Source organism: Marmota flaviventris, chromosome 1 (assembly GCF_047511675.1).
Source record: "Marmota flaviventris isolate mMarFla1 chromosome 1, mMarFla1.hap1, whole genome shotgun sequence".
NCBI lineage: Eukaryota > Metazoa > Chordata > Mammalia > Rodentia > Sciuridae > Marmota > Marmota flaviventris.
This window is the reverse complement of record NC_092498.1, coordinates 7,113,109-7,128,707: the sequence shown is the minus strand read 5'-3', so window position 1 is coordinate 7,128,707 and position 15,599 is coordinate 7,113,109. Positions and strand designations below refer to the sequence as shown.

General features: G+C 57.1%; 2 protein-coding genes across 6 annotated transcripts in view; one reads left to right on the top strand and one right to left on the bottom strand.

Moving 5' to 3' along the window:
* Window positions 1-949: 949 nt before the first annotated feature.
* Window positions 950-9,468, bottom strand: Znf467 (zinc finger protein 467). 5 transcript variants are annotated; one of them, XM_071611086.1, is made up of 6 exons: window positions 9,055-9,468; window positions 7,317-7,414; window positions 6,886-6,961; window positions 6,321-6,437; window positions 5,376-5,489; window positions 950-2,798 (listed from the first exon to the last, which is right to left on the bottom strand). In XM_071611086.1, the coding sequence occupies exons 3-6, from the start codon at window positions 6,917-6,919 to the stop codon at window positions 1,261-1,263; spliced, it is 1,803 nt and encodes a 600-aa protein (XP_071467187.1). In that variant the 5' UTR covers window positions 6,920-6,961; window positions 7,317-7,414; window positions 9,055-9,468; the 3' UTR covers window positions 950-1,260. The 5 variants fall into 5 exon arrangements, with proteins under 5 accessions (XP_071467187.1, XP_027799116.1, XP_027799118.1 ...); XM_027943315.3 differs by lacking the exon at window positions 7,317-7,414; XM_027943317.2 differs by lacking the exons at window positions 7,317-7,414; window positions 9,055-9,468 and adding an exon at window positions 8,976-9,011.
* Window positions 9,469-12,003: 2,535 nt separating this feature from the next.
* Sspop (SCO-spondin) overlaps window positions 12,004-15,599 on the top strand; it is a 50,916-nt gene continuing 47,320 nt past the window's right edge. The window contains exons 1-9 of the mRNA XM_071605408.1: window positions 12,004-12,053; window positions 12,285-12,467; window positions 12,864-12,946; window positions 13,124-13,303; window positions 13,510-13,754; window positions 13,848-13,947; window positions 14,685-14,843; window positions 14,936-15,015; window positions 15,432-15,584. Coding sequence (XP_071461509.1) covers window positions 12,004-12,053; window positions 12,285-12,467; window positions 12,864-12,946; window positions 13,124-13,303; window positions 13,510-13,754; window positions 13,848-13,947; window positions 14,685-14,843; window positions 14,936-15,015; window positions 15,432-15,584 — 1,233 coding nt within the window. The remainder of the gene's footprint in view (window positions 12,054-12,284; window positions 12,468-12,863; window positions 12,947-13,123; window positions 13,304-13,509; window positions 13,755-13,847; window positions 13,948-14,684; window positions 14,844-14,935; window positions 15,016-15,431; window positions 15,585-15,599) is intronic.

The window sequence follows — 15,599 nt, the reverse complement described above, 5'->3', positions numbered from 1 at the left end:
GACTTCCCACACACTATCCTCTCCCACGTGCACCTGGCTCCACCTCCTGCTTCCCATGCCTTCTTCACACCTCACTTCAGCAGCACCCTCACCCATCCAACCTCCCTTGACTTCTCCTAGACCTTTAGATGTCCTTACTATGCACTCCAAAAGCCTCTGTGTGTACCCTGGCACTTACATTGACTGTGAGCTCTGTGAGGACAGGGTCCTTGCTCTGTTGCTGCACGTTGTTCCTGGTGCCTAGTGCCATTCTTGGAACACAATGAGCACCCATTAAATGTTTGCTAGGGTTATTTTTTGGCACTAGTGACATTGAACCAGGAAGGGTCTCAGCCCTTGTCAATATCAATTCTCATTTTAATGAAAAAGCCAAGGTCCAGAGGAATAAACACAGGGCTCCAAGTCCCCTGTGACACAGAGGAGCAGTCAAACCTAAGACTACTCATTCCTAAATCCAGTGCCCCATTCCCTTGCCCTTCCCCTCCACTCCAGCCAGCCCAGCTCACACAGCTGCCTGGGCTGGGCAGATGCAGTTGGGGAGGCTCCTGAGCAAGCGCCCCTCACCAGGAGAGCACCTGGTGGAGAGTGTGCAGCCTTCATTCACTACTTCCTCACTGCCCAGGCCGGCCACAGGTGAGGCTACTGTTGGGAGGCCCCAAGTATGACCAAGGGCAAGCGGCCCCTCTCTGCCTTCCCTTCAGCCCTAGTCTTCAGTTCCTGGCATGTGGGGAATGGAATGTGCTGTAAGATCTCGTTCTGCCAAATTTCTGAACTAGAAGCAAGAACCAGGGTAGCATATAACATTTGATCTGGAAAAGCCAATTAAAGGCAGTGGGCTAAATTCAACCATCCGTGACAAAAAGGGAAGAGGCTTTTCCTGTGCATGGAGGTGGGGAGGGGATGGAGGAGTCAGGCTTGCCTTCCCCAGCTCAGGTAACAGCCCCAGAACTGCAGATTAGAACTTTAATACCACTTGAAGTACACAGATTCTTTCACTCTGGGTAGAGGTTCTCCACCCAGCCAGCTCTTGACCATTCCTGGCTTAGGAAACGTCTGCTTTCCCACATGAGCCGCAGGGGTTCTCTCTGCACTATCTTTGTCATGAACGTCAAAGCTGGGTAGGCTCTGCGGACATCTCCCTAGACACTGAAGATAGGACGGTGGCCAAAGGAGGGCAGGCCTCCGGCAGCAGCCCAGGCCCTCTGGCGCACAATTCTCTGGAATCTGTGAGCAAAGGAAGGATCCTAGTGAGAACTCGGCTCAGAAGAAGAGCGGGGGCGGTGCCACCTCTGTAGGAGCCGGCCAGGCTGGGGCGGAGAGGTCGGTCTCCGAGGCCTGGTGCACCACTTCGCCGTGGATGCGCTGGTGCCGCACCAGGTGGGTCTTACGGCTGAAGCTCTTGCCACACTGAGGGCAGGAGAAAGGGCGGGAGCCGGTGTGGATCGCTTGGTGGCGGACCAGGTTGGTTTTGGAGCTGAAGCTGCGGGCGCAGATGGCGCAGGCGTGGGGGCGACTGCCTGTGTGCACCGCCTGGTGACGGCCCAGGTGGGACTTGCGGCTGAAGCGGCGGCCACACTGAGCACAGGCGAAAGGCCTGGCTCCGCTGTGGGCCCTGGAGTGGGCGACAAGATTGGGCCGCGAGCCAAAGCGGCGACCGCACTGCGCGCAGGCGAAGGGCCGTTCGCCCGTGTGCACGCGCCGGTGCCGCGCCAGGTGCTGTCCGTGGGCGAAGCCGCGCCCGCAGTCAGGGCAGAAGAAAGACCTTTCGCCCGAGGGGGTGCGCTGGGGCGTCACTGTGCCCGACGCAGGGCCGCAACTTGGCCCACAACTTGGCCCACGGGGCACGCAGGCTAAGGGTTCGGCGGCAGCAGGGTCCACGGTGGCTCCCAGTGCGCAATCGTCGCACCCAAAGGAGCGACCTTCGCTGCGGTGCAGACGCTGGTGTGAGGCGAGGTTCTTTTTCCAGCCGAAGCTCAGGCCACAGTCAGAGCAGGAGAAAGGTTTCGGTCCAGGAGGGGACGGGGTGGAGGACTCGGCGGGGGAATGCGGCGAAGAAGGCGCGTCGGGAGAGGGCTGGGCTCGACTAGCTGCTTCGTGCACCCTTTGGTGCCGCACCAAGTGCTGCTTGTGCGTGAAGCTGCGTGCGCACTGCGTGCACTGATAGGGCCTCTCGCCGGTGTGGATGCGCTGGTGCCGGATCAAGTGCGTCTTCTTGCGAAAGCGCTTCTCACACTCAGTGCAGGGGAAGGGCCGCTCGCCTGTGTGGGTCTTCTGGTGCGAACCCAGGTGTATCTTTTGGCTGAAGCGCTTGCCGCACTCCGCGCACGGGTAGGGTCGCTCGCCGGTGTGTGTGCGCAGGTGGCGGGTCAGGTGGGCCTTCTTGCTGAAGCGCTTGTCGCACTCGGAACACGGGAAAGGCCGTTCCCCGCGGTGGCTGCGTTGATGCAGCAGCATGTGGGCGCGCTGAGTGAAGCTGCGGCCGCAGTCCGGGCAGGCGCAGGGGCCCTCGCCCCGGTGCAGCCTTTGGTGCAGCCGCAACGTCAGCTGGTCCCGGAAGCGCCGCTCGCACTCCCCGCAACCGTATGGCTTCTCCGGGATCGGGGCCCACCCGGACAGCGCGATCCCGCCTAATGCCCCCGTGGCCCCTGGCTCCAGTTTGTATGCAGCAGCCAGATGTCCCAGTTCAGGCGCTGGGAAAGGGCTGGGAAGTAACGAGAGATGCTGGGGCCATTCGACTGCCTCTCCTGCCTCCTGTTCCTCATCCTCCACCTTCACCTTCCGAATCATCCATTCGTCTCCTGAATAGTCAAAACAAGAATTGTCTAGTAAGCTCAACGCCAGCAGTACTGCTTCCCAGGAGCCCAGCAATCTGGCTTCTGTTCTCTCCACTCTACCCAAAAAGTTCCCGGGAATGACCAAATCCCAAACTCTTCTCATTCTCCTCCTGCTCTGCAGCCTGCCATGCTGATGAACACCTGCCCCCTTCCGTGACTTTTCTCCCAGGCTCTGGGTGGCTGCCCCAGGTCTTGCTGTCCAGCAAGCTCCTTTCTGGAACCGTGTCTCCAGTTGAGTAGCTCCCCTGGGTGTCCCAAAAATCGGCTGCAGCTCTGCAGGTTTGTTGCCAAACACCTGACCTTCCCACACCTATCCTTGGTTGACGTTAACATTAGAACAGTATATCTTCTCCCAAAAGGAGACCTTTGGGCCTTGACACCTCCTGCTCTCTACCTTTGTCTGGCCACAGAGTACCAGGGCACCCTAAAAGTCAGTTCCTTCATCTCAAATGCTCCCCCTGCTGCTCCCTTCAGCCAAGGGGGGAATCCCAGTTGACAAGGAGGAGGCTGAAGTTTATAGGACCTGGGTAATTGGTGAATGTTGTCAGCCTCTCCAGAAGCAGGGAGGGCCCTGGGGAGAGCCTTGGCCCAAAGGCAGGATTGAGTTCCTGAGGAACTCTCATAAAAGCATCTGTAGGAGAAGGGCCCATGGATCTGTTCTCTCTCTTTAAAGCCCCCAGAAGATCCCCAGTTCTGCTGGAGAACCATTGGACCAAATGATCTGAATTCCTCTCTGGCCCTTAAAGTCCTTCACAGCCCAAGCCTTGGTTACATTACACAGGGACTGCTACAAGTACATCTACTCCCAGTTTCTTCCATTAATCTATTGTTTCCAAACAACTGTCTATTTATCATACTGTGATATGCCTCACATTTTCATTGTGTCACTCTTCTATTCAAGAACCATCAATAGGTCATTTTTTCCCCAGGATTTAGCCAGTTGTAGGTGCATCTGAGGCTCACCCAGATCTACTCCAACTTTCTTCTTTTAGGTGAGAATGCTTCATTTCCACCACACTGCTCTCCTTCAACCCCAGTCACATGTCACCTTTTCTGCTTCAAAGTCCTTTCTCAGTCTAGACTGTCTCTCCATTCTGCACCCCAGCCAGCTTCTGAGCTGAAGTCTATGCCTCTCTCAAGATGCATTACAAAGCAACATTTTTTGACAGATCCAGTCAAAATAAGGATCTCTCACCCTAAACTTCTATAGCACTGACACTTCTTTTCTTATTTGCAACTCTTATATTGTTCTTTTAATCTTTCATCTTGGTTAACACTGATGCCATCTCAATTACATGTTAGCTTTGGAAGGGTAGATACAGTGTATTCTAATTTTAAGTCTAATAATAACTAAGTCTAATAAAAATGAGCATTGCCACCATTTATGGAGGGCCAACTATAGATGAAACACTAGCCATACACCATTATAAACCTCTCAACAACCATGAAGTTATTGTTATCCTTATTTACAGATGAACAGATCACAAGGTCCTGGAGAGGGGGTAGTCCATCCTAGAGTGCTCAGTGGGTAAGTATTTCTGTATACCTCTAGGCCTATCTCTTCCTACCACACTCAGCACAGTCAGTGCATAGTAGGGACTAGATAAATCTTTGTTGGATAAATGTCACTGTTATTATTTAGATGTGATGTCCCCCAAAAGCTCATATATGAGACAATGCAAGAAGGTCTGGAGGAGAAATGACTGGGTTATATCTTAACCTAATCAGTGAATTAGTCCCTGATGGAATTAATTGAGTGGTAACTGGAGGCAGGTAGGGTGTAGCTGGAGGAAGTGGTTCCTTGGGGACGGGGCTATAGGGTATATATTTTGTATCTGGAGAGTGGAGTTTGTTTCCTGATCATCATGTAAGCTGTCTCCCTCTGCCAACTCTTCTGCCATGATGTTCTGCCTCATCTTGAGCCCTGAGGAATGGAACCTGCTGCTGTGAATTGAGACCTCTGAAGCTGTGAGTCCCCAAATAAACTTTTCATCCACTGCAATTGTTCTGATCCTTTAGTCAAACAGCAAAAAAAGCTGACTAAAACAGTTAACCAAGCAAGAGGTGATGAGGTAGTAGCAGGAGAAAGAAGTGATGGGTAGGTTTAGGTACGGGAGAGATGAGTTTACTATAATAGTCTTGGAGAACTTGGTACCAACAAGATCAGTGATGGTTTGGGGAGAGGAGAATGTAGGAGAGAGACAGTGGAAAAGTTGATCCACATCCTTTATCTTCATGGCAACTGTAATTCAGGTGATCAACAGCCTAAGATTAGACCAGGGAAGATGAAGAGGGGAAGTTAGGACTTCTAGCAAGGTTTGAAACAAGGTATATTTCTCTTCGGTGATGAGCCTCTTCGGTTCCACAGTCTACAGGGTGTAATTCTTTTTAGGTGCCGGAGTTCTATAGCAGAAAGGGTCCAGGGTCTGAACTCTTCTTGATTGGAAGGGCCTGGAGTAGCTGTCTCTCAAGGGAATGGGGCTTGTGAGGCCCCATTCCCTTGCATGACCTCTTGGTGGATGGAGCAACAGGAAGACTCACCTGAGCAGGAGCCCACAGGCTCAGCCTTCTGTGGAGTACATGCCTGTCCTTCTCTGCTGGGAGCCTCAGCTTGTTCGGTCTGGGCTCCTTCCTCTGGACCAGGGGCTTCAGGCCCTGGGAGAGAAGAGGAAACCTCAAGGCCTCCAGAAGCATCACAGATGGATGAAGGTCCCCACTGCAGCTAGGAAGCAGGGACATCTGAAACCCCAGCCCATCCCCACCCACAGGACTCTGTCTCCCATCATACCTGCAGGGGCTGAATTCCCAGCTGCCCCAGGGAAACCTCAGGCTCCTTTAAGCAGGGCAGCTGCTAAGGGTGGGCAGGTTGCAGGAGCCATAAGTGAGGAATTTCTGGAATATGTGTATGTGAGGTAGTGAAAGCAAGGAAGGGCCCCTGACCTGAGGCTTACCTGAGGCTTCCAACAGCAGGACTGTACTTCCCAGACCCCTGAGGGACCCCAGGTCCAAGGCAAATCATTGGTAAGGATCAGAATGTTGAAGCCAGGCCTGCTCCTGCCTTAGCACTCCATCCTGGCTGCCGCTACCTGATATTCCCTTAGCCACCTCCTTAACCTCTTTCAAATCTTGCTCCAATCTTTCCTTCCCAGTGAGGCTTGTTCTTCACCCTCAGTGAAGGGGACCTTCAGTGAAGGGCCTCATCCCTACCTGTAGCCCTTCACTGAAGGTCCCCTTCACTGTGCTTTATTCTCTCCTGCACAGCATTTATCTTCTAAGGTAGCTTATCATTTCTCTTGCTTTTACATTTATTGTTAGTTGATTCTGAACACTCTAAGATTAAGCTCTTTGAAGGTAGGGGTTATTGGTCCTGATGGTATTCTAAATTGTCTAGAATAGCACTCACCATATAGTAGGTGCTTAACAATATGCGGTGAAAGGAAGGAAAATTCCTTCCTGAAACATCCTACATGGTCCCCATTTACATACCTGAGCATGTACCCAGTGTTCTCTCTTCACTGGAGGAGGACATCTGCCCCTGGACATTATGAGACCTGTCCTTGGGCTCACTTTGGGGGGCCATCTCTGGCTGTCCCACAGAGAATCCTATTACAGGCAATAGAAGAATGGGTGCAGGTAAACCATCTTGTACAGAACTGATGATCAGAAGTGGGGCCCTCCCCTTCCTAGCCTGCTCAAGGATAGGGCTTCCCAATAATAGTGATAAGAGACAATAGCCCAGGCTCCCCAGCAGTCTGACCAGGTATCAATCTCAGCTCCTTTGAGATGAATCAAAGATAGAAGGAAGAAACAGAATAGCTTTAGAGAGAATAAGTTTAAGTCCCAGTGCTGAGTGAGTCCCCATATACACTTGCAGTTTAGCACAACTTCCCTCCTCTGGGCATTCAAACAGACCTGGTGACCTGAAAGGATGCTGTCCTACAGGCCTCTAGGGCCTCTGGCTCCAGGGCTCAGCCTCTGGAAGAACTCTACTCTATGCCTTGTAGATGCCCCCTAATCCCACCCCACCCCCAAGTGCCTTCAGTTCTCTCACCCAGAGAGCTGAGGGCCTCCAAAGTCTCTCTCATGGCAACAGGGAGTAGCCCCTCCTGGAGATCAGGTCACAGACCCTAAGGAGAAAAGACTGCCGTCAGGTTCCTGCTGCCAGTTTCCACCTGGGTCTAGAATAGCAGCCACCATATAGAAGGTTGGTCAGGAAGCTCTGCCCAATCACTCCCTCCTAGCTCTTCCCAGGAGCTCCAAAGGTGATGTCCCCAAACAGGTGAGGGAAATAAGGGAGTATGAATTTAAGAGCAGAGACCTTTAAAGATGGGGGGCCCAAGAAGAAAGGCTTGAAGCCATTTCTGCAAGCTCTGGTTGGCTCTGGAAATCAGTTCACCCACCTACCCACCCTTGCCTGGCAGTCTCTCCAGCCAGCCCCAGTTCATTGGCAGCCCCACCCCAAGCACAGCCCAGTGTCCTTGCCTGGGGACTGGCAGGAACCATTCTCTGGGGAGAGGGTGGAGGGTGGGAAACCAGGGTGGGGAGTGGGAAACTTCATTTCCTGGGTCCTCCAGCTGTCACTGCAGGAGATGGTGAAACAGAAGCCAGCCGGCAGGGGAGGGAGTGTCAGTTTAGGACTAGGTGGGGGCTCCCCATCAGAGAAGGGTCCTTGTTAAAGGTAGGAAATGGTCTTGGCTTCTCCAAAAGCCCCTACTTCAAAACCACTCCCTTCCCCATGAGGCTGCTCTGTGCTAGGACACCCCCAGGCCAGAACACCCCTCCTTGCACCCCCTTCCCTGCTCTGGGCCCTGCGGGCTCCTCCCCCTCCCCCAGCAGGCTCCCCTCCCCCTCCCCCCCTGCAGCCTTCCCTCTGTCCCTCCCCTCTCCCGGCTCCCTCTGCCTTCCGCCCTCTCTCCCCACCAAATCGGGTAGCCTCCTGGAGCCCCTCCCCCTGCCCCGCCCCTACGGCTCCGCCCCTGCCCGCACCGGCGGGGCCAACCCCTCACGGCCCCCTCCGGTCGGCCTGACGCTGCCACCGCCTCCCTGACCCTCCGCTCCGGGCAGTCTCCGGCAGCGCTCCGTTCCCCTCCCCCTCCCTGGGCTCTGGGCCGCCCTTCCCCGCCCGCCCGACTCTCCCCCGCTCCATCCCCCTCCTCGGCTGCACACTCTCTCCCTTCCTCCCCCCTCCTCTTTTCCTTCCTCCCCAGCGCCCGCCCTCCAGCTCTCAGCTGGTCTCCCCCACCCTGCTCGCCCCTCCCTTCCCCCTCTCCTCCCCCACTCTGGTTTCTCTTCCTCTCCTTTCCTCTCTTCACCTCGGTTCCCTCCCTCCACCCCTCCCCAGCCCTCCTCCTCTGTCCCCACACCGCCCTCCCTCCCCCTCCCTCCCCTGTCCCCCCTGCAGCTCTCCTTCCCCCTCCGCGGCCCCCGCCTCCCTTCCCCCTCTGCCTCCCCAGCAGGCTCCAGCTTCGTTTCCCTCCCCTCCCGGTCCCCAGAACCGCTCTTCCCCTCCCCCTCCAGTCCGCTCCCCAGCTCCCTCGTCCCCTGGCGCCCCAAGGCTGGGGCTACGGGACTGACCCAGCTCACTCCCGACCTTCTCCCTGGCCCTGCCCCTCCCCACCCCACCTCCCCTCCGAACCCCCTTCTCCCCAACACCTCCCTCTCAGTGGTCCTGTCCCTATTTCTGCTCCCCACTGACTTCTCACCACCCCCCAAGTTTTCCTCCCGAGCAGACCCCACTCCACCTCCCCTCCTCCGTTTGTCCTCCAGAGTCACTCCGGGTCCCGACCCGCTGCCCCGCTCCGGGGCTCACCTGTCAGCGCCCTGCTCTCCCGCCCCTCCCCAAGAGCCGGATCCCGGGCGCCCTGTTTTCCTCCGCTCCCGTTCGGCCCACTCCCACTCTCCCTCTGCTCTCCTGAGACTCCCCACTCCCTCCCCTGGGGACCCTCCCGCCCCTTTCCCACCGATTCCCACCCGGCCCCCGCCCTTCTCTCCAGTTCCTGGATCCCTTTCCTGCACTCCGCGACCCTCGCCGCCGCCCCTCCTGACTCGCCCCCCGGCTCGGTCCCCTCCTTTTCGCCGGCGACCCGCGCCCCTCCCCCATCGCTGCCCCGCTCCCGGCGCCCCTTCCCCGGGGGCTGTCACCTGCACGCAGCGGGCTGTGAGTGTGCGCTGAAGGGGAGGCGGGCGGAGCCGCCGGCGCCGGGAGCCTCCCGGCCCTTACCTGGCGGGCCGACGGGTCGCCGCGCTGCAGCCAGCTACGGGGACCCAGGCGCCCGGGCCTCCTGCCCGAGCCGGCTCTGCTCACAATGGCGCCCGCTGCCTGCAGCCCGGGTGCCGACTGCCCGAAAGACTGACAGACTGACAGCCCCGAAACTTCACGGGGAGGGGAAGGAAAAACGCCGAGGGAGAGGGAGCTGGGCAGCGGCGCCCTCAAGGGGGAAGAGACCGAGGAAGCGGGAGCGGAGCCCCGAGGCACCAGGCTAGGGAGGTTGGGGACCGTGGTCTCAGGGAGTGGGGTCGAGGGACGTGCACCGCGGGGTTAGGTGTGCAGGTGAGGGTCCTGAGGCCCGACGCCCGCAGGAGAGGACGGAAAGTGGGAGCTCTGGACAGGGGGGGAAGGGGGGAGGGAGGGGAGGAGGGAGGGGAGGAGGGAGAGGAGACCGGGGAGGTAGGGCACTCGGGCTGCGAGGGAGGGTGCTCGCAGCCTCGGAGGGAGGAGCCGGGGAAAGGTGGAGCGCGGGAGGGGGTGAGGAGTTGCCGGGAAGAGGAGGGGGCGTGTTCGGAGTGGGAGCCTGGGAAGGAGTACGCTGGTCTTTAAATCGCGAGTACCGGTCGGGTTTGTGGCCCCGCCGCGGTCCTGCCAGAGACGTGTCGGACCGACCGTGGGGCGGGGGGGGGGGGGGGATCTGAGAAACTCCTGCCGGTCCCGCTCTCCACCCGATCCTACCCGGATCCACCCAGACCCCTTCCCTCCACCTAGATTCCCGAGGCTTGAACTGAGACCCCCTGCGAGAACGGTGGAAAGGGGCCCAAGGAGAGAGGGCCTCCGCCGCCCCCCAGTAGAAATTGGGGAGGAGGTTCTGAGCCAGGACCCCTAGGAGGAGGGGTGGCTGGCGCTGAGCTGCAGGGGGTGAGGCTGGGCGGTGACTGCGTGGGCGGGGCAGGGAGGGGTGACGGAGAGGGGAGGGCCGTCTGTACTAGGTGGGCCCTGCAGGCCTTAGGTGTGGAGGGCTGTCCTCTGCCTCGGAGCCCCGGGGCCTGGCCGCTGACCCCGCCCCAGTCCTGCAGTTTCTCCTCAGCCTAGCGGGTGAGGCTCCACTCCCTAAACTGCCCCTATCCCGTCCTCCTCAAGCTAAAACGCGGACTGGTTATTGCAGACCTCCTCTCCACGATCTTTCTGCCTGCTCCCCTGGATTCCAGCTTCCTTCCTCCTGCCTGTGACTTGTGTTTCTTCCAAAGCCCAATGATGCCCTATTCATGACTGCTGGAATCTAGAACTGGAGTAAACCTGAGAAGGGGAGGACAGTGAATGGCCCTTGTGGACTGAACAAGTGCCCCTGGCTATAGCACCCAATCACAAGAATGGAGACACCTATGGAATCAGAGCACATTGACCCAAGGCAGACCTTGTAGGACACAGTAGCACAGCACACAGCAGGGGTGTCCAAAATGTCTGTGGATAGTGATAGTGAGAGACCCAGGGACAGCCGGACCTGGAAGAGCAGGTGGTCCTTCCCACTCAGCTTAGAAAGGCTCTTCTGTATAATGGATGCTGACTAGACTGCAGGTAGCCCTGGGAGCAAATGTGTACCTCTGTGTGTGCTGGGCTGGAGCAGGGGTGTCCACATGTAGGTCACAAAAGGAGGAGTAATGTGTGAGCGTTGAGAAAGGCTGGAAGAACAGTAGGCTCACCACACACCCTGGCTCTTTTCCAGGATTACTGGGTCTAGGATGCCAATCCTAGCTATCTGTGAGCCCTGGAAGAAGCTCAACATGACCCTTTTTATTTGGCCCTAGGTTCCAGAAGGAAGCTGAACCTAGCTCTTGTTCACCCCAGGTGGGATGACTATTCAGGATGCTCAGTGGGACATCAGGCTTAGGAGCTGGTATGTCAGTCTGAGGTCCAGGCCATATTCCAGCCTGAGTGTCTCAGAGTTCTGCTGGTAACCAGGATGTAACCAGGATTCCCCTGAGGAGCCTGCTGCTGCCCTCTCCCAACCGGACACTGAGATTACTCCATCCGGCTCAGCCCCCACCCAGGTTGGGGGTGCTGTCTTACAGCCCCAACCCCACTTTCCACCCAAATTCTCCTTCTTGGCTCCCCTCAGTCCTCCACCCAGGGACCCTAGGAAACCCTAGTATTTAGAACCCCAGGGACCCTAGGAAACCTTCACAGAAGGAGACCGGATGGCCAAATCAGCCACACATCATCATCTCATTAAGAAGTCAGACCCAACAGAGGAAAGCACATGGTCATCCAGTTTCCCTGGCCCTCAAATCCTGAGTGCCTGGCAGGAAAGGGGACAGAGGAGATAGGAAAAGAGCATGATCAAGTCAGCTTGAGGGCAGGTAGACCAACCAATCGCTGAGCCAGTAACTCTTGATCTTTCAATGGTGCCATGCCCCCGCCCCCCCAGCATCTAATACACATTATGAAACTGTCCTTGGAAGATTATGCACACATACAGTTTCAAAGAATTCATGGAGTCCCTGAGTCCCATCTGTGCATCCCTGGGAAGTCCCTGAAGTTTTTACTAGTAAGGAAACAGGCCCAGAAAGGGAGGGTAGCTTGCCCATAGCCCATGTTCATTTGTGGTAGCCTCTGAAAGTGTGGGAATAGCAGAGGCGCAAAGCAACTGGCTTTGATCCCCATCATACACACTGGGGGGAGGGGCTGTTTCCAGGAGGAGCTGGCACTGAGAGGATTGTCAGGGCAGATCCAACCAGGTTCTGGGCAGCTGTGCCTGGAGGTGCAAGCCCCTAATAAAGCCTCCCCAGTACAAAAGGCCTACAGCCTAGCTCTCTCTGTGGCCTTGGACAGATTGGCCTCCAGGTCACAGTAGGCAGCAGTGTGGGGTAGGGGGACCAGCACTGGCCTCTCTATTCCCCTGCAGCAGCACTGCCCAAGCCCAGGCCTCACAAGACCCTGGTGGTGACTGGAGTGGGCAACATGCTCCTCCTTGCTGTCCTCTTTGGGATGCTATGGGCACTGGCTAATGGGTAAGCAGTCCACTGGGACTCCTCGAGCTAAGATCCTCTCTAGCCCCAGGCCTGGGGACACCCTGGGCACCAGAATGACCTCCCTAGTGCTTCTCTCTCCAACCTTATCTTCTTCCTTACTTCAGGGACCTCTTCTGTAAGTTATCTCTTATAGGAGTGGGGTCACAGGACAGGGCTTCCTGGTAACAAAGGGGACAGTGGCAGCTGCTGTAGTTCCCTATCCATGGACAGGCGATGGTGTGAGCAGACGGAGACGATCCATGTGGAAGAGGAAGTGACCCCCCGTAGGGAGGATCTGGTGCCCTGTGCCAGCCTCTACCACTATACCCGCCTAGGCTGGCGGCTGGACCTGCCCAGGAGTGGCCACGAGGGGCTCTCAGGGCCTCCAGCACCTGGGCTCTGTCGCATATACAAGTGAGTGAGGGTCAGAGCCTGGGCTGTCTGCCAGGCAGGAAAGGAGTGACGGCCGGAAATCCTGAGAGTGGGGGAGGATGGGGAGAACCTGGCATAAGCAGGCATTTGGGAAGTGGGCCCTGGGTGGGCTCGGGGAAAGGCAGCAGAAAGTGCAAGATTGGGGTGTGTGGATGAGAGGTACCTCAGTGGGTGGAGCAGGGAGAGTCCCAATGCCTGCTCTCTCTGTCTGCCCCCAATGACATTCTCACTTTTCAAGTGAAGAAAGGAGGAGGAAAATTATGTGATAAATCCCTCAGAGAGTAGTTCACTAGTCCCAATGTCCCAGGCCTTTCCCCACGGTGGGCTGGGCTAGACACTAACATCTCTCCCTGATTCCCCCCTGCTTGGTGGGTGCAGACCTCCAGAAACTCGGCCTGCCACATGGAACCGGACGGTGAGGGCTTGCTGTCCAGGCTGGGGGGGCGCTCAGTGTACGGATGGTAAGCTCCTGAGCCAGTGCGGGTGACATGTACCTTGTGGGATTGTGGGCAGCTAACCTCACTTAAGTCTTCAGGGGAGGGGACAGGCTCCCTGAGGAGGGGAACTGACCAGGCTGAGCTACAGGCCATTCTGCTGACTATCCGGGTGTGCCCCATTCTCTCCACCATATGCTGAAGCCCTCATGGAAGACAGCCCTGGGGGCCACTGCTTTGCCACGTGGCAGTGCCAGCCTCTGGGAGGCTCAGCTAATACTTCAACAGAAAACCTGGAAGAGTGCTGTGCCAGACCTTGGGGACACAGCTGGTGGGACAGTGGCTCTCAGCTCTGCCTTAGCTGTTCCAGCCAACACTTTCCAGGTGGGTCTGCAGACCCCAGCCTACAGACAGGACACATCCTGGCCATCATCCCCATGCCAGGCCTTGAGCTCTGGGATCCTGCCTACTCCCCTGCCCACCAGAGTAACCATGCCTTATCCCCATGCTTCATGCTCTGTGGGCATGTTCTTACCCATGGCCCTCTGACCCCTGCACTCAGCAGCTCACATGTGATGTGTCGTGTCCAGGCAATGCTTCCTCTGCAGTCCTCTTGCAGCCCCTACCGGGGGCTGTGGGTCAGCTCTGGAGCCAGCGCCAGCGTCCCTCAGCCACCTGTGCCACCTGGTCAGGCTTCCACTACCGTACTTTTGATGGGCGCCACTACCACTTCCTGGGCCACTGCACCTATCTGCTGGCAGGAGCTGCTGATTCTACCTGGGCTGTCCACCTCAGGCCCGGGGACCACTGTCCACAACCTGGGCACTGTCAGCTGGTAAGGGAGGGAAATGGGGGTGGCCCCAGGAGAGAGCTAGACGTAGGGGGATGGGGAGAGTTGCTGACCCTATTTCACTGTGCATCTCCCCAGGTCCTGGTGATAATGGGCTCAGAGGAGGTGCAGATCCAGGGTAGAGATGTTTCTGTGAAGGGGCAGCTCGTACCTGATGGAGAGCCCCAGATGCTCCATGGTGAGGACCCTGTGGGTCTGCTGTGGAGGGTCAGTGGGGATTGGGGCTGTTGCCTGTCCCACATTGTTATTGGGAGGCCTTTAGAAATGAAGAGCCCCGAGGATGGGGGCCCTGTGCCTCCCACTCCCCACCCACTCTGAGCTTGACCCTGGGCAAGTCCCTCGCCTTAATCTACCTGAGCCTCAGTTTCCCCACCTCCCTCGTGAGAGTGTCATTCTGAATGGGACTGCATGAGGCCGGTGAAGTGTGTGTGTGTGTGTGTGTGTGTGTGTGTGTGTGTGCGTACGCGCGCCAGTGCCCAGTGTGTGCATGAGCATATGTGCATGTTGGTGTGTGTACATGTGTAATGTGCGTGTATATTGGTGTACTGTGTGAAGTGTATGCATGTGTGGTGCATTGTGTATATATGGTATGCGTTTGTGTACGTGCAATGTGTGTGTGGTGTGTGTATGTGGTATTTTGTGTTTATGTATTATGTATACATGTGTGTTGTGTACACAGGGGTGTATGAAGTGTGTATGTGTATACTGTGGGGGTGCATGTAAGGTGTGTGTGTGTGTGTGTGTGTGTTGTAGTTTAGTCTAGAGAGTGTCTACAATGGGAAAGGTGCAGAGCTCTCTAGAATGGTCAGAATTCTTTCCCTTCCCCGCTGCTTCCTTGGGCAGTTGGAGTCCTGCTGTGGTGGTGAGCAGGGACTATGGCTACAGGAGGCTGAATGGCGCCCTTTCCCTTCCCAGGGCTGAGCCTGCAGTGGCAGGGGGACTGGCTGGTGCTATCCGGGGGCCTGGGGGTTGTTGTGCGGCTGGACAGGTCCAGTTCGGTGTCCATCTCGGTGGACCATGAGCACTCAGGACAGACGCAGGGCCTCTGTGGGCTCTACAATGGCCGGCCCGAGGGTAGGTAGGGTGTGCTTGGTAGCTGGTCAGGGAGGAAGAGGGGACTGGACCCCAAGTCCAGCATCCAGCATATCTGCTTCACCCTTCCTTAGATGACTTTTCAGAGCCAGGTGGGGGCCTGGCTATGCTTGCTGCCACCTTTGGGAATTCCTGGAAGCTCCCTAGCTCTGAGGTAAGACTGCCATCCTGGGCTTCTCCTGGCTGCACTCCCCTGGCTGAAGGGGACAGCAGACTCCCAGGGAGAGACCCTCAGGGGGAGAGCAGGTAGGCCTCGTATCCCACAGGAAGCTCAGTGTCAGGTGCTGCCTGCAGTCTGGCTGTCTTGTATGAACTGACCATCAAGGGACACCTTGGCCAACCTCATCACTGATCACCTTTGGTGGTTAGTTCATCATCTAATCACCTGCTTGCGGTTGACTGTGACCCTGAGTCCCCTGCCTCCCCCTTGGGCTGGTCCCCACTGCCCTCCACAGCCCACATCATGGTGGGAACAATGATGTGGCCTCAAAGTGGCTAGGAGGGCAGTGGTCATTTTCCTAGTCAATGTCCCTCATCACTGCTACCTGGCCTGGCTCCATTTGTTCCCAGCCTGGGTGTCTGGATGCAGTGGAGGTGGATCAGGGCTGTGAGGGACCCCTGAAAGGCACCGAGGCAGGTATGGATGCTGGCCAGCTGCGAGCTGAAGCCCAGGATGTATGCCACCAGCTGTTGGAGAGTCCATTCTGGCAGTGCCATGCCCAGGTATGGGTGGGGGTG